The 18,927-nt window shown below is 40.7% G+C and overlaps 1 protein-coding gene across 1 annotated transcript; it reads right to left on the reverse strand.

Annotated features, from left to right (window-relative positions):
• Positions 1-147: 147 nt before the first annotated feature.
• On the reverse strand, positions 148-17,564 carry oaz2a (ornithine decarboxylase antizyme 2a). The gene is given in 6 exon segments (XM_050072621.1): positions 148-2,403; positions 4,166-4,251; positions 4,979-5,151; positions 6,996-7,076; positions 7,078-7,144; positions 17,350-17,564. Coding segments are annotated over 6 exon segments (648 nt in total). The 5' UTR covers positions 17,460-17,564; the 3' UTR covers positions 148-2,272.
• Positions 17,565-18,927: the final 1,363 nt, after the last annotated feature.

Genomic DNA, 18,927 nt, shown 5'->3' on the forward strand with positions numbered 1-18,927 from the left:
TGTTTACTGTCATGCAAGCTTATAGTTGCGTCTTAAAAAAACACCAAACAAGTTTAAAATAAGCCTCAAAGCGAGAGTAAATGTGGCATCACGCATACTTAGACACAGCCTGAGCACAAGAGGAACAAACACAAACAGAAAACACTGTTTAGATAACAAGTTTTATTATTTTCCCCCAAGACAAAAATTTCCAGAGTATACAAGTGTGGATTGTCATCGAATGCTTGCTAACTGTATCACTGAGAAACAAAAAAATAAATCCCTAAACTATCACAGTAAACATTTGAGAAATATACATACATAAAAATATACCTCTGAGAAAATTCAATATATTGACATTTTCCTAACAGCTCGCAGTCAGGGCTCGATCAGTAGCAACGAAGACTCATATGATCCGAACACATGCAGAAGAAAAAAGGCCCCCACCCCGTCCCAACACCAATATGGAACACACTACTATCATGTTTCTCTGAGGTGTTACAGGTAGTATGGCTGGCATGGGGAATGTAGGTTTATATTGCTTTACATACTGAGATTAAATTAGCTGAATTTGTCCAAAGCAAGATTTGAATCGACAGCATGCGACAGATAGAATGAACTCTTTGGCGTTTGTTACTAAAAACCACAAAGCTAAAAAAAATCTTGTTTTTTTAACTCTAATTGCATATGATTATCACCTGAAGTGCTTCTGTTGTACCGCTACGATGAGCTCCTTCCTCACATAGCACAGGTTTAAAATCTGCACGGGATGAATTGTGGGAAACATTCCTCAATAAGACTTTAGAGTATAAAATATTAACATTGCACGCTCCTCTTTAGGCACAGAAAGCCTTGTGTCAAATCGAGCTTTAAACTGGTGCGGGATCGATCTATGGATGACTCTACAGGGCTGAGTGAAGCCTCACCAGCCTCAGGTTGTGCCTGCGTTGATCTTAAACTGTACTGTTTTACACTTTCATACAATATAATGCGTTTCTTGTGGCCATGTCAATTTCCAGCTTCCTAAATAGGACATGGCTTACATAGCTTTTTTATCATGAAGCATACTGTTTATTCATTTGGATCATGATCAAACAGTAAGTGCTGTAAAACAACTTTCTGGGGTTTTCTAGCTCTGGGACTCGTAATAAAAATACGTAAGATGCACAAACTGGGGCTGAAGCTTCACTAGATTCATACATTACGTGAACATTTTAATGCAAAGTAACGGTAAGTGGAACTCCTCTTCGAAGCCGACCATCTTATGTCAACAATTATTCAGCTTATCTCTGAAAAAAAACAACAGCCTCTAAGCATTTCTTTGTGTGTGTGACCTCCTCTCAGGCTCGTCAATAACTCGCACTGTCAGTTTGACAGCTTGATTATAGTGCAGAGAGGGAGGAGGAGGAAGAGGAGGGAAGGTGTTCACCTCGTGAGCTGGCAGCTACCCTGTTGCGACATTCAACATACAGGCTGTGTCTTAGCTTTGACGTGTCTGCAGAGACTAACAGGGTATTTCCACATTTGTGGCTAGAGTGTTGGAGCGAAAAACAAAACCCCAGAGAGGGGTGACGTGTGCTGGAATGATGCCTGAACATATACCAGGAAGAAGAGTAAAGAAATGTTACATGTGCTTCAATGTGAAATGTAACAGATCAGGCTTTTACTTATCCACATAATGAACCATCACAATATTTCATTAACCAAACCAAACCAAACCTATAATTTCCTCTTTTAACCCCTACCAAACACAGCTTGCATGATACAGAGCACACAACGACAAACCAAAGTCTCTTCTTATAAAAGGTCGTAGCGGTCGGAGGAGAGATATGCTCAATTGTGATGTAAAACGCCACCTTCTCCTGAAAGTCAAACGGTTGTTTGTCTTGTTGATGGCAGCACAAACAAATAATGTGGCCAACAGAGAAACCACTAACCAGGAAAAGTAGTATAGTAATAATAAAAAAAGCCAAAATCCCAAAATGCACGTGATGGCTTAGTTCAAGCTACGCTGCTCCCTGTTTATCCAATCTGCAGATATCCTCAGGGAAGAAGGGAAAGGAGGCGGGGGTGGTTGGTGTCTGCGTCACATGAGAATCCTATCACTCCGAAACATCCCCCTTAAATCACAAGTCTTAAAAAAGAGGTGACACCGCCTGGTCAGTGATGAAGGATTTTCTGTGGGTTCAACTGCTTCAGGGAGCAAACAGACGGAGGGCATGTTTCTACGGGGGGAGGCAGAGAGGGAGGGGGTGAGGGTGGGCGAGGGAGGTATCAGGAGACGGTGTGGCAGTCACTCCTCGTCTGAGCTGCTGTTGTCCAGAGAGTAAACCATGAAGGCTAGATCGGGCCGGGCCGGCACCACGGGGTGGCCCGGCTTCACCATCTCAAAGCCCATGTAGTGGAACGTCTTGATGATGGACACTGGGGAGGAAACAGGAAGAGTGTGAGAGGCTCGACTGGTGACACCTGAGTAATGAACCTGTCTGAGGCTGCAGGTTCACTCAGTGTTAGTGTTGGTAATGTGATTAATTACAAATCTGTACAAAGGAAAAGTTCAACTTTTTTAAGACCGAGATGAGAGTCGACATCTGGGCTGCATGATATCAAGTATGGCAAATTAATTAAAAGACATCAGACACCAATTTTTGCTCCTTGATACAAAAGGAAAACTCACAAAGTTCCCATTGTCCATGACTAACGTTACCGGCCAAGCCTTCCCCTTTAAGACATGTTACGTGTGTATGTGACATAGCCTGGCGGCGTTTGTTATGGGAAGTGAGACTCTACTGTGTGTGTATAAAAGGACTGTAAACAGGCTGGTAAGTGCCACAGACATGGTGAAACGTATGCTTTTCTAAGGCAACAGTAGTCCGCGGCAGAAAGTGTCTAGATAAACTCATGTTACAGTATAACAACTGTAAAAATGGTTGTTTTAAGTTCACTGCACGGACGAAATAAAGTATCTGTTCAATGCAACATTATCACAACGTCTCTCGATTATTCTTTACCACAGAGTTGCCGGACTGTTAAAGCTAGTTAACGAACTGAGTTAGCCTAAAGAAACCAAAGGTCTCCTAACTAACAGTTCGGAGTCGCAAGGATGGAAAGGCAACATTAACACTACAGACCTCGTTGACATTTATCTCTTGCTGTAGTCATAACGTAGTTAGATTATCTTAGCATAAAGACTGGAAGCAGAGGGAAACAGCCTGTCTTTCTAGAGTTAAAAATACACCCAACAAAACCTCTTAAGGTGACTTATAGAAACATGTTGTCTCTTATTTGGTTGGTGATGATGATGGTAATAGCTGAATGTACACCAGGTTTTATGATATGCTGTCATCAATGTATACTGTTTTATCTGAGCTTGTGTGTGTGTGGCAGTGTTTTACATATTTTTCCTTCCGCCAAGGAGGTTATGTTTTTGGTTCAGTTTGTGGGTTTCCCGGCAGGATTACAGAAAAGCTACAGGCCTGATTTTCGTGAAACTTACTGCAAGGGTGTAGCCTGGATTGAGGCGAAAAACCCATTAAATTTTAGAGTGGATGCAAATCACGGGGCGAATACACAAATTATTTTCTGTCCTTTTAGTTTTTTGTTTTGTGTATCTTGTTATACTTTATGTTCAAGTCTGTTTGTGACGCAAGACATTTCCCGTAGAGACAATTAAGGTCCATTTGGGGTTGAAGCTGATGCTTTGTGGTTTTAGGGGAATAACTTTGTGCAATTATTCCTTTGGCGAACTACAGCAGGAAGTGTTGTTGTCACAGTAACTGTACTGAAACCTGTGCTAACCAGCCATATGTGGAAATGACAGACGAGCTGGAGGGATGGATAAACTGTTGTTTGTCAATAAATAAGTCCAGTGTGCAAAACCACTTATCACTGTTCGTATATTTCAGACGGTGGAGAAGTCAATAGATTTATTTTCCAATCGTCAAGACAGGTGTTTACCTGTGCTTCCAGGCTTCATGCTTGTTGACCGAGTCATGCTCGGTCAACAACAAAGTTTTGCCCCAGGACCCATAACTGGTTAATCCAGTCATGTACACACACAATCTATAGTACATAAAAATAAAAAATGTGCATAAACATTTTTTTCAAATCAATATAAAAAGGTTAGGAGAAGGAAACCCAGCCTTTTAAAAAACAAAGCATAATTATAAATAAGAAGAGCTCTTACGTCGGTCCTCTCTGTTTTTATGGAACCACAGGAACACATAGTTAACTTTAAGCTTCTCTTCCGCAAACTCGAGCAGAGCAGTTAGCCTGAGGACATGAACATGAACACACACACACACACACACAGAGACAGAGAGAGACAGAGAGACAGAGACAGAGAGAGACAGAGAGAGGCAGAGTCAGTTGAGGGGAGTGGCGATGACACACACACAAAGTTCTTTTTTATTTTTTTCTCTTTACATAAGCGCTGCAACTTTACATAATAATGCAGTGGCAGCTGCAAAGCTGGCTGCTCAAACCACTGGCTCTGTGCCCACAGCAGGCAAGGTTACCCTGCGCTGGCATCGATTACAGCCCGACACAAAGCCAGGCGGAGGAAACAGAAACTTATTAGCATTTGTTTTAATTTGAGACACACTGATAATGTAAAAACATGATAAACAGGATGTGGTAGGATTATTTCGACTAACATTTAATTTCTGATACTGTAAGAAAACAATTGATCTTTTCGTAAGTAATGGGTGATTTCTCTGAAACATATCTTGCACTCAACAAGAAATCCCCCCAAATCTCTGTGTGCTTGTAAGGTGGAAGTTTTGTGCATTTATAGCCAACAAACTTTAAGAGAAAGGGTTCAAACCTACAGAGGGTGAAGTAAACATTTAAAAAAGGAACCCTGTGGAGATTTAATTGTAAATAAACAGTTTTATTTTCCACCATTTACAATAAATGCAGCACTTTTACAAGAGCGTGTCAGGAAAACACAGCAGGAGGCTTCATGTGCTATAAGTTAGAGGTCGTAACACATCCTTACCCCTCTTTGCTCCCCTCTACCAGCGGCCCTGCAGGGATCTCCAGGAAGAGGCTGTCTCCTGATAGAGCTGTTTCCCAGGAGGCCGAGCGGCGCTCATTCAGCTGGTAGTGAAAGCGGAGAAAAGAGGGGTTCCCACCTGCTGGAGCTGCCTGCGTCACTGTTAACTTCTCATCCTGGATTGTTACAGGGAAGACAAAAAGGACGAAACATTTAGTTTATGGATTCTTTTTCAGCATAAATGTTAAGATTTGTTTTAAGACTGGAGGAGGCTTTGGCTAAAGACAAAGACATTATAAGGCCCAATCTATAATTTGACGATATAAATTTTGAGCTGTAGTCACTGTGCAAAGAGGAACAGTTTAATTCGAAATGAATGTTCTGCATTTTTTCTTTTTGTTTAACTAATCCCAACTCACAATAGAGACATATTTTACCCTTCTACATCATCAGAAAACATAATAATGTCATTAATATACACCTCATTATTGTAATTCAACCTGGGACTGACAGCAGGTAACCAACTGTTTAGCATTTACAATACGCACTACACCACCGAGCTCTTTAAGCTTCAAAAATCAGATGGCACAAAATTAAAAGCTGGGTACAAAGACAGCGTCTGCGTCTGAAAGCAGCTGTGAGGTGAAATGAGTCAAAGAGGAAGTGGTTACACTGGGTATCTCGACGAAGCAGCAGCACCCAGTATCGTGTCTGCAAAAGACGAGTCTTGTGCTCTAACTGATGAGGTGGTCAAACCACTTCTGTATTTCTTTTTAAATTCCTAAGCTACTGGTCGTCAGACATTTAGTCAGATAAACCAGCCTGAGACAGATTAGCACGAATTTTGTGTCAACGGCAGAAAACGTTTTTTTGGTGATGTCTGCAATTAACATGTGTTGCATGTTCTTGTGGTACATTATTTTACTCCCTGCAGCTGCTCTTGCATTTATAGTTGTCTAACAGAAATTAAATCACTGCCAGATTTACTGGATTTGATGTTGTCTTCCACACAGATACTACGCAGAGTTATAAGTCATTCTAAAGTCCACTCGGCTCTATTCTGGGTGCAGAGTCATCGAGGAAACTGTCATGTAAATGCCTGTAAACACTAACAAGAATGTGTAAATAAAGGTAAACTGTGTTACATAACTTTCCATGCATGAGTCTTAAAGTATGTAAAAGTCAATGTAAACGAAAGAAGATGTATGAAAGAGTTAAATCTGATAAACCGGCGACGTTACAGAGGTTTTTTTTTGTTGCTGGCCGAGGACAGATGAGGATGTTAATATGACAATTGTGACTGATCTGTCTGATCCTAAATCTCTAATCCCCGGGGACAGCCAGTCACATGTCTGAGGTACAATTTGTCACGCGTGCACAAACACACACACACAGTCCAGAGGACAGGAGTGTGTGTACAAGCTTACATAACACATTTTTATATTATTAATATCTGTATTGTTTTATTTCTGATGTCTCTATGTGAATAAACTCATTATTTTGTATTTGAAAAATTGAGTCCACCAGGAGAAAACTAGGTGAATGAATGAATTCATGCATTAAAATCCACTGCAGGTGCAGATGACGAGCAGCAGACAGATTAAAGGATTTTTAAGCTTTAAAAACAGTGACTTTGCAAATTAAGGGTACAACTCATTAGCTGACTTAAAGTGGTCACTGAGGGACGAAGCACTTAACACAATTACTACCTAAAGTGCTCACAGAGACCAACACGCAACAACTTTTACTTTTCCATTACTTTCCCTTAAAACCATTAAGCCTTTACGTCATGCATTTTATCTCTAATAAGTCTTTAAAATACCAAACTGGGACAAAGACTTGTACCATTTGTACCTCTTTAACACAATTAATGTGACAATTTTTGGCCCGATATTTGTTTGTAAACTCACTAGCCAAGACATCACTGTAACTCAAAGCAGCACTTTGTATTATGGGCTCAGATGTTGTGTGGTTATATGTTTTTGTCACTGTGTAGTCATGTGAGGTTGAGGGATGGCACCTTGTGTAGTAGCACGCCGAGAGAGTGATCCCTGACAGTCCCTCGCCCACCCGGGATCTTCAGTTGTGGGTGAGGGGCATCAGGAGCACCACTGAGGCCCTGGAGAATGAGGGATAGAGCTCGGCAGCCGCGACCCAGCTAACCAAGAACTGAAAGGAGACAAAAAATGAATCTATTAGAATGGTGTCACTGAATCTCATCTGCTGTCCTGTACTTGCTGTAAAAAATAAAAATTTAAAAATAACCTTCGACACACACAGTCCCCCCCCCCCAGCCCCCCTTCTTACAACTGCTGACTGCAACGAGGACAGTGGTAACAACACTAGCAAGATAAATTATGTTATGTTAATATGTCAAACTAATAAACTCCCTCTAGACACAGCCATTAATCCCAATCTTAGACTCAATTCATGCCAACTTTAGGACTATAGCTGGAGGCAAATGACGACCAATTAACTGCTAAAAAGCTGCACTCATTGTGACAGAAAAGTACCGGCTGCAAGCTTGCCAAATAAAACTGTGTGAACACTGTTGGTGTTGGCTGCTTCCAAAGCTGTTCAGGAGTCCATCCAGTGTTTCAAGATTAGGTCAGAGTCATTGAAGTGACCTGTCAAGTAGGAGATTCAAATCGTCAGTCCGAGACAACTGAGTCAACTGAGACTGCTTTAAGTTTAGCAGGCTTTTTTTTTTTTGCTTGTCCAGTGTGCGGTGCAGTGTACTTCTAGACACGTTTCGGTCTCCAGATTTGATGCAGAGTGAGCACTCTTGACTTTCATGCTACTCTTTGATAACTTAACATTATCTTCTCCCTTCGGCCTGGATATGGTGAATTTACAGCTCACAGACACTTAATACATCACAGTGTCTGGCTTTTTGATATCCAGTGTCTGCAAGTGATGTTGCACTTTTCAATCAGCGCCAATCATTAGCGCCGTTAGCCTGTTTACATAAATGCCACTCTCACACTAAACGTCCCACTGAGCTCTGTTCAAACTAAAAAGCAATCATTGAATATTCATATTAAACGGCAGAATTGGATTCGACTAATGTAATTCTGAATTTGATAAAGCCCTTCTGTCGAGGGTTATTGCTTACTATAAAACAGTTGGTGAGGGAAATTGGTAGACCAGAAAACCCAGGAGCCTGTGGAGTTTTTTTTTTAACTGTGAGCAGTGCTCTGTAGCAGTGTTTTCATGAACCGATCCCTCACAATTCACATTCTCGTTTCACCCTATTTTGGTGATCGTCAGTTAGCAGGTGTAACACACCAACAAATATAGAGAAGCACAATTTAAAGTTGTTTTTCTTTGATTGTTTAATTAGGGAGGGTGTGCATGTTTGTTACACCTCAGGACTGTTTAAAATAAACTCCACGGGGCATCTTTAACTCAAATACACTTAGCCGGAACATATGATGATGTAAACCTCTCAGCTTGTTGCCGCTCTCACACAACCCCGTTTTAACTTCATTAAGCACGTCCCTGTAATTAGCAAATATAAAGCACCTGTGGCAACATGCCCCACCTCCACCTCCGCAGTGTACAGGACAACCAGAGGGAATTAACAGGATTATATGGTTTGCTAATTTGTTGGATCCTTTTATGTTTTTTGCAGGTTTCCAAGCGTCTGGCCGAACATGCATTCAGACGTAACCTGCAAGAAAGTAAAGTCTGACTTTACTCCTAGGAGCAATGTTGTAATGTTTGCCTTAAACAGCAGATTCTGCCGGAGGTTTCAAATCAGAAACAGGAACTCAGTGTCCTTAAGCATGAGACGCAGTGGTCCAGTTAGTCAAGTCTGTTTGGTTATTTATAGATTTTGGCATATTTCTCCAATCACAACTCAAATCATGACACACAAACAAAGATCAAAGCCAACAAATAAATGATGTGGGCAGTAAAGTTTCAGTCTACTAACTCCTGAAAATCCATCACAGGCTGATTGTTTATGTTGAGCTTATGACAGACAAAATTATAGCCGATGATTTATAACTGCATTCAAAAGGGTACCTGATGCGTCGTGTGTGTGGTGGAAGGCATGTATCATAAACAAGCGCATGATCTGTAAACACCTCTGCAAATAGCTTGTGAGGCTTTCGGGAACACACATCTCTGGCGTGTGGAGTTACAGTCGTGCATCTGAAACCAGACATGATGGCAGCCAGCCGACGTTTCCAGACGGGCCCGGACACGAGGGCTGAGGATTCTCATTTTGTCAACTTCAGCATGAGTGAATATCCTCCCCAGTCTGACTCAGTTTTGACCCCAAGAGACTGTGACACCTTTAATCAAACCCAGCACAGTACACAATCTTCTGGCAGAAACTGCACCAGCTAGACCAACCCATTTGTGAGCGAATATTGATATGGCTGAGAGATGTGCCACAGACAAACATCAGGTACTGTTTTTGTGAGAGGGAGGAACTGTGCATTGCCGACAGTTTCCCCACAGGCCAGGTAGGTAACCTGGACAACCTGATCTGCATAGAGCCAAGAGAGTGAGCAATGGAAAACAAAGCTCATTATGCCTGGCCTGTTCACTTTGCAGCTCCAACCGCACACACCCTTTCCCCGTCTCATCACTCTTTGGTTCTTAACCATGCAGAGACAACATATGAACTGGAAAATTAAGTGTACAAATAACTCCGACTTGCTTTTTGAGTGTTTTCTAATGTTTTATAGACGAAGATAGAGAAGATAGATGCGGATATATTGATAACTTAATTGCAATTAAAAATCAAAAGTATTATCAGCAAAATGTAATCAAAATATCAAAAGTCAAAGTACTCATTATACAGCAGAATGGCTCATGTCCATGTCACAACAATATGACACTTTATTATCACAAATGCATGAACTTTTAAGCAGTATTGTTATTTTAAATACTTTAATAAACATATGTTCAGTTCAATCTACAGTATAACAATGCTTCAGATTTAATACAGTCACCGTAGGATTTGTGCGTAAAATTTGAACCTGAAAAGTAATAGGGGAGGGGGAAAAAAGCTATCCAGCAAAGTATCGCGATATGTTGCGTGGCAATATTCTATCAATACTCTGATGCCAAATATCGAAATTTTTATTATATAAATACAAATTAAACCTTTGTTTGTCTATCAGAATAATACAATTAATTGCTTTTTCAGTCCACTGGATACATTTTGCTGCAATAAAAATTACTTTAGTTTGTCTTTTTAGGTAAAACAGATAATGACAGTTTTCCTTTCCTTTGCAATTAAAAAAAAGGTAATAAATCCCAATGTTATCACAGCATATTGCAAAACATTTAAAAATCGCAATACTGTATTTAATCTTAAGTACTGTGATTATATTGTGTTGTCGGGCCTCTGGTGATTCCCACCTTTACAAAGTGATCAGTAGCTGTAGTTGTTGGATAAATGTGGTGGAGTAAGAAGCACGTCGCAAATATTACCCTCTAAAATGTAGTGAATTAGACGTAGCAATAAATGGAAATACTTAAAGTACAAGTACTTGAGTAAATGTACTTCCACACATTCCACTCCTGACTTACAATAAACACACAAGACAAACTAAATAAAATAGATGCAGAAACGCTGCGGTCATAACACACAGAAAGCAGCAGTACCCAGCAGGTACAACTTAAAAATCTACCAGTCTCCTCAGACAAACTGCAGTTCGGAATGAGGTGAATGTTGGCAGCGCCCCATTAAAACATTTTTAAACTTTTAAACTGCCAAGAGTGCCTCTTCATTTGTTCCACAGAAACAAAAGTGATACAGAGTGTATCAGGGACGACAGGTAGGACGCAGATAGGGGGAAGAGATTAGCGCACTTGCCAAGATGTCAAGACCTGCTTCTCTTTTTCCATCTTCCCTTCCAGAGACAGACAGAAGAGCCTGTCCTTGATGGAAATGCCAGCTTGTTTTGAAAGGCAACACTTTCGTCTTCTGACATTTCAGCCACACTCTGAGCCGCCCTCCCTGCCCCCCTGTCCCATAATGCCAGTCCAGCTGGAGAGCTGCAGTCTATAGCCCCCCAATAGGTCATGAGGTCACCCTAAAAACAGAATATGGGTTACGTTTTTAAAGAAGGTCAACTTGATGGGTGCAGTGGACTCTGTGCACCGCTCTGTGAAGGCTACACTCACAAGCCTGGGCTGTATTAATATGCGGGTGAGGATTTAATCATCTGTGTGTTGCAGCGAGACTCAAAGATGCCAAGTGCGTCATTGTCCGATTCCGCAGGGAGGGGCGAGGGCATGTGTGTGTATGCAAGAGGAACATATTATTTTTTTTAAGGATGACTGCTTCCACTGCCAGTTTGCTCTTCCTGAGCTGTGAGTTGTTTTGAGAACTGATTCAGGTGGATTGTTTGAGGGGATAAACGGCCCGAGCTGGCCGGCTGCTGTGGCAGAGTTTCACCGACAGCCAAGAAACACACAACTAAACCAAAACAGGAAGCGCTCTGGCAGGTCTTCCAAGAAAACCGAAACACACCAAATGAACTTCTCACACTATAACTACCAGTTACTAATGGAAAAAGCCTACACTTAAACCCCGACTGTCAACATAAACAAGCTTGTTAGCCCCCAAAAAACCTGTGGTGAAGATGATTTAGGTTGGGGACATAAACATCACGTTGCTGTACGCAGTAAAATAAACAGGAGGGTCCTCAGACCTCCTCTGACCCCCGAAGTTTGGCAGAGAAGCGTGTCGGAAAACATGTCGAGACAGAAACAGGAAACACACACATGCTTCGAGTGTGGATGGACGTATCCCTGTCAAAACACACAGTGCTGACCCCTGGACCCAAACTGTGGCTGTGCACGGCTGGTCAGACACAGAAGACAACAAACACAACCAAACTAGTCTAAATAACCAGACCATTGTAAAGCAGGACAAGGATGTCACGATCAAGTTTTTTTACCCCTGATCTGAGTCACTTAATACTGACTATCTGCTGATACAGAGTGCCTATTCGATACTTCTACTTTACAAGATAAAACAGCTGCACAGCGCACATGGAGCGCTTTCATGAAACACCATGTACAAGAGATGACAGTAGACGCAAAAGACTCTTACACTCATTCTGCATTTTTGCTGTCATTTATGACGTGTGGTGTTTTGCAGTGGGCGCTGAATGGAGTGGAGCAGAGACAGAGTTGGAGAGATGACAACGGCTGCACTTGTTGCCTGTTGCTGTGCACAAACTTTCACCAGTAAAACCACCTGACATCTGACATAAAACAAAGGATCGAATTGGACACAATATCATTCAATAAAGCCAATCCCAATTAGCTTAAAATATACCGTCCTCGGCCCCAATACTGATCTTTGAGGTAAGACTGGGACATGCCTAGAGCAGGACATTACATATGCAAAGCTTTAAATCAAATAAATATTCCTTTTGTTACTCTGGCACTGACTGCGGGATCAATATTGACTCAGCAAATTTAAACTAAGCCCAACTTACACAACAACAGGACTGAAATCATCTGACTATTTTAGTTTGTCACAGATCTGTTGGCATTAATGTGTATGTTGGCAAATAACAAGAAATCACAAGACATAAATGTCAAAGATATGTTTGAGGTGATTCAGAAATGGTGTATTGCTACCATGCTCAAAATGACAGTGTTAACATTCAGTTGATTGGCAGACCTGTTTATCATGTTCATCATTTAGTTTCCCTCACATTTTTCACATTGGCACTAAACACAAAGTACTGCTAAGGATGATGCAAATGTTATTAGTTTTGCAGGAATTTGGTTATAAAACAAAGTATTGGACAAATTCAAATTTTGCCCTAATGATGACACTCAAGGAAGAGAATGCCTGTACCAAATTTCATGGCGATCCGTCTCATAGTTGTCGAGACACACCAGTTAAAACCACAAATGTCCGACACAAAGCGGTGGTAGAGGAAGAGATAGGTGATTACCACAGTCATTGTACACATGCATCATAAAAGTGAGCATCTGTCTGACTGGAAAGTGCAAAAACGCCAGCAATGTTGGACTGTTAGGTAAACACGTAAGATGCATTACCACTTTGTGAAAGTAAAATAACTATTACTTGGAGTAAAACAGTACAAATAGAAGCAACACCACTCATACACCCACCAAACAGGCGGCACTAGTACGGAGTACATGGGAGTTTTTAAAACATCCCTTACACACACACTTGCCCCATCGAAAACACAGGCTTAATGCAGGCTGTGAAAACCAACACCTGCATCAATAAAACTCAGCACAGGCTTTGTCCGTACAGGCACAGTTTGATAAGCCTGTGGCGACAGTGAATAATAGTATGACATCAAACTGAGGAATGAACAAAGCAACGTCATAACTCATCTTATTTATGCAACACTTAAGCCTGCATGTCTCCTCCCTGTTGTGAAAACACTAGCTTTGGCACGATGTAGCCTATTCATTTTACAGCAAAAAGGGTGTGTGCCATGATCTGTGGTGGCATCTGTGTAATGGGTGGTGTGACACATTAAATGTCTGCCACACCGCATTTCATCACGACACCGGAAGTTGCCAACAAAGTTGCTTAATGAAAAACACCTGTTGAGAAACTGAAAATACTTTACTTGAGCACCTATCACACACACACTGCAAACCTGAAATTATATTGACATCAGTCGTAGGAGCTGTATGTAAGAACTCAAATGTCTGAATCAGTTAGATCACACATTAAAACAGACTTCATCCTGCCAGCTCCCCAGTGAAAAGTCTGTGTGATGTTTAATTGAGCCCATGTGTGAACAGAGCAGATAATTATCCAGAGAATTAACAGGGAGTGAGTTGGCATGTTGACATTCTCGGAATCCATCGGCTGTATTTGGCGTCTGACTTCCGGCAGACGGTGATACAGCCTCTGGGGGCAGACCCCCGATTTTTTGGCAATGCTGAACCATTGCGATGGATTCAGAGTTTGCAGTGACGCCAATTATGTTCCGCCTCGTTAGTTCACCGCACAGACCGTTTAACCTGGCAACAACTGCAGCCGGCTCAAACGTGATTGGTCAATATCACGCGGACTACAAACAGCCTACAACCGGAAACCAGGGCTCTTCCGCTCTTCTTCCGGAGGCAAGATCTCCGGGGTTTGCCTACAGACTCTACATTCACTGAATGTAGAGTCTGTATATAGAGACTAGCATGTTGATGACATTTCTGTCATGAGGCTCCCACGAAACAGGAAGAAAACAAACATCCAAGGGTGAAGAGGCAAGATGGCAACAAAAATGTCTGACTGGAGAGATGACAGGTTTCAGGAACTGAAGCTGAAATCGTCAGATGTCAGATCGTCCAATTGTTTGGTTTTGGACTGTTGACCAGACAAAAGGATCAAATTCTATGTCAACTTGGGCTTTGGGAAGTTGCGATAGGCATCTTTTACTAATGTCTTACATTTTATGGACCAAACAATCAAAAACAGATTGATTAAAAATGGAAACAATTATGACTTTTCCTTTTCCTCATGTTAAGAGGCTCTTCAAGTTCAAGGACATTGTTTCCAGTGCGATCATGTGCTCATTTCAAGCCCATCTGCAACTCATTCCTCACTTGTAGGTGCATGCTTAAGGTCTGTGTCACAGCAGCGCCTGCAGTCAACAACAATAGCGGTGGCTGACCTCCCAAGACCTCATGTTAAAACCGGTTGGCACAATGTTTTGGTTTCGTTATGGAAAATTCGGCAGCGCTCTGATCCAGAATCTTCCAGAAACCACAGCAACCACTGAAAAGAGCAGTGTGCCAGTCGCTTCAAGGAGCACTTAGTTACACTCAGGTAGGTCAGGTTAGATAATCCAGCTGTTTCTGACTGAATGCACCCCCGAACACCTCACACACACACACACACACACACACACACACACACACACACACACACACACACACACACACACACACACACACTAAAACAGAATCCACTGCTGCTTGGGAACTGAACTAGTAGAGGAGAGTGTGTTACGCAACCAGGCAGATGTAGGCCAGTTGATGCCTTTAGCTGACACGGCCGTAACAGTCGGAGAGCTAATAAAGTCACTGCTTTGACTCACAGCATCAATGAACCTCTCCCTCTCTGTGTCAGATGATAAAACCCACAGAGGACAAAAACAAGGCGTGTGCCTGTTTTAGGAGAGAGTCAAAGAAAGAAAATACACAGCCTACAATTTATCTGTGCAATCACTCACAGAATGACTGTTAGGCCTGCTTTACTATCACCTTCATCACATAAAAAGAAGTACTGCATAATAAAAGACATATTACAACCACAGCAACAACAATTTCCTAAGGGACCACTATAGTGATGCAAAGGGATGAACATTCAGTACAAAATACAACGCAGCAGTACAAAAAACGCACAAATATATTGGATAACACATCCAAACTTTCAAATATCAGTATCAGTACTAGCCTGAAAAAACAGTCGAAAACCGACCAACATTCGGAAGATATTCTGTTTCCAATGATTAAAACAGAATTAAAAAAAGTGTTGAGAAGGTTCATTTTGAAATGTAATAGGTTACAGATTATGTGTTACCCTGTTGAAAATGTAATAAGTAATACGATTTCTTTAGTTACTTCTTTAAAGTAACATAACTTATCACATTTCATTACTTTTTTTACTACTTTTTTTTTTTTTTAAGTGTTTGGAAATAAAGCTGAAAATGTGTGGAAATAAGCTGTGCCAAAAGAGGGCAAAAATTACATATATTTTGTAAGATAATTACATGTACCTAGTTACTTCCCTACACTACATTTAAGAAATTAGAATCAGAAATATTTTTTGCTTCATCAGTGACTGTTTTTGGACTTATTTTCTCACTCAGTGATTGACTTATAATTTCAGTGCTAGTTGTAATAAGTTTATTTTTTTTCCCAGTAGGCCACAAGTCAATTTCTTTATTGTTGAAAGAAATCATTATTAATTAGCTGAGATATCAAACATTTGCTTTTTCTAGTTGATTAAACGGATCTGCAACTTTTCTCTGTTTAATATTTTTGTATATGACATGAAAATTGGGCCACTTTAGAGATAAAACTATTAACTATTTGATAAAATAATGTTATTAACTGTTGGTTGTAGCACTCTTTTTAGTTCATCGGCCACATAAAGACCAATTTCTTCTAAAGTGGGCCAGACCAGTATAACCACTGTATAATAACTTAGAAATAACACCACCTACAAATTTTGTCCTTTCTTTTGTTGTAAAAAAGTGCAAGTACATTCTGAAAATATCTATTTAAAACAGATAATGAACAGCCTGAGATGTCTGAGGAAAAAATAAGCGCATCAGAGTTTTTACACACTCAGTCGTGTGCATTTTTACATATATTTCCACCCCTTGTGTAGAATTGCAGACATCAACACACCAAACTAAAGTGGAGGTTACTGAAGCTGCTGATTGACAATATTTTTGCACAATGTTCACTATCTTTAAATGAGACCACAATAAGTATTTATTATTTTTCAAATAACTGTAATCTAGTCAGGCTGGAGAGGCCTCTGAAGCTGCATTTTACACGAAGGCTGCTCCTGAAACCTGGCACCTCTCAGCCATCACATGTGGACCCTTTGGCGGGCCACATCTGGCCCACGGGCCTTATGTTTCACATCCCTGTCTTAGATCATCTGAACAAACAAGAAACAACTTGCAGATTCCCGGAAGGAGCAATGATACTTTGGAAAAAGGTTCACACATGGGATTTAAAAAAAAAAAAAAAAATAAGGAAATGTGCTATAACTTCATGGAGATTTAAAAATGTGTCCTTGATAGGAAGTGTGGTCTTAAAAAATTAAATGGCCTTGCAGTACCTTCACAATCACGCTAAATTAAGTAATAGTTAATTTCACTTCAGATTTGCACAGTCATGATACGTTCAAATACCTTTTTGTTGCATTACATCCGTAGAAAACCATCAAACTGTGTCTAGTGCATCTCTCTGTGAATGTTTAACTCATCCGCAGCAGCATCCAACTCCGTATTACAGAGACAGTAAAGTCAAATAAAGTATAAAAGCAGCTGTCCCTCCTGGTTTCAGTCTAGAAGCAGTCTGCTAACATAAACGTACAGCTCGTTTGTCCTGTCAGGTCTGTCCACAGCCCCCTGTCTGTCTGTCTGTCTGTCTGTCACTGTGGTCATTTCTAGTTTTTCTTTCCGCAGTTTATTTCCTGCTATTTCGCAAACTAGCCTAAACCACATCCAAACTAATTTACCAAGCTTAACTCTACATTAGTTTAACACCCTGTTACCCACTGAAACAAACCGCTAAGCAGCACCGACACGACCAACTGACAAGGACAACAACCGTTAACGTGTGTTAGTGTGAATGTTTCTAGAAGAACGTTAGCATCCTCCTACCTTTCCTCTGTGTTCAGCATGATAGGCTCGAGGAAACACGGGTCTTTAGCTCCTTTCTGAAAACTAAAACTGTTACTGTTCGATAAAAACTCGACGGACAAGTTCAACATCCGTAAATTAACACAACACCGTGTTGTGGTAAAAGTTTCTAGTGACAAGTTCGTGAGAGAGACGAAGTAGAGAGTCAACACATCGCTCCGCAACAGTGAGTCTGAATTTACAGCCGCACCACAGGGGTATTTATAGCCGCCGCAAAGCATCATGGGTAAGACAAGCCCTCACAGGAAAGTAAACAAACTGACATAAAACGATTAAAACTATCTGGTTTAAACACATATAAAACAGAAGACTTATGTGATAATCGTTTTTTATATTAAGTGCATTGAAACTCACTACACTTTATGGTAGTTTTCTTTTAATAACTCTATTCTAATATACATACGAATGGTGGAAAGGACAGTACGTTCAGTACTGAAGGGGAGGACGGGGTTGGTTGTCACGCTTTTTACTTTCATTTGGGGGGTAAGCAATACCACAACTGCTGCATGGCTGCACCATGGCTAAATCACTGCTGAATTATGTTGTGATTTTGAAATATGGATCAACATTGATATCACTGTGTTGTTTCAATGTTGTTTCATAAACCCATTTCAGACCAAAGATTCTTGACGAGATGAGTTGAAATATCCTCCTGAGACCCTGTGTCCTCATATGATGACGTCACATTTTGGGTTTACTGCACCTTAAACTTTATTTTACTTAACTCAGACCTGTTGTCCTCGTTCGTAGACACTTTCTGTGCCATCTAGAGGTTGTAAGACCATTATACACAAATCCATGTAAAAACAAGATGGCAGCCATCTCTGTCAAATCAGTCTGCAGCCGATCCCGACACAAAAGTGGACAAGGTCCAAAACCTGAGCACATGTTATTGTTGAAACTTGTTTATTTATGATTAATAATATTTGTAGTTTAATATGGCGACAAATTTGACCAATTTTAGCAACATTAACAAGAGTTGTTAATTAGGAAGTACTCGTTTGAAGACATTAGGACTTTATTATCATCTCGTTTGAGGACATTGGGACTTAACTATGATTGACAGTGTTTAGTTTTTTATACTTAGCGGGTTCTACTGATCCCAAATAGCTAAGAGAAATTAAAAAGCATACCAAACAAAAGTTCGGGTCTCAGGAGGATATGCAGCTACTTGCAATGCTGTGCTCAGCAATGTTCTAAAAACCTGCCGGTTCACACCAATGCAACTAGAAGAGATGGTGTATAATCTCTATGCAACGACTCTGTACTTCCGTTATGATTTGCAGCTTTTCAGGCTTATTATAGCCCCATTTCCACCGAGCAGTATGGTACAGTTCATTTAAGTACGCCTTTTTTTCTGTTTCCACGGCACAAAGTTGTGGATGGTATCAATGGTACAATACCGAAAGTGTTTGGTGGAAACAGGGCTTTTGAGGCTGAATATAATTTGTAGCTTCTTAAAATATGAATGAGGATAGTGATAGTGAGATACTGGCTTCAACTTCATTTGTAGTCATGATGAAACAACGAAAAACATAA

The sequence above is a fragment of the Epinephelus moara genome, chromosome 20 (assembly GCF_006386435.1).
Source record: "Epinephelus moara isolate mb chromosome 20, YSFRI_EMoa_1.0, whole genome shotgun sequence".
Lineage (NCBI taxonomy): Eukaryota > Metazoa > Chordata > Actinopteri > Perciformes > Serranidae > Epinephelus > Epinephelus moara.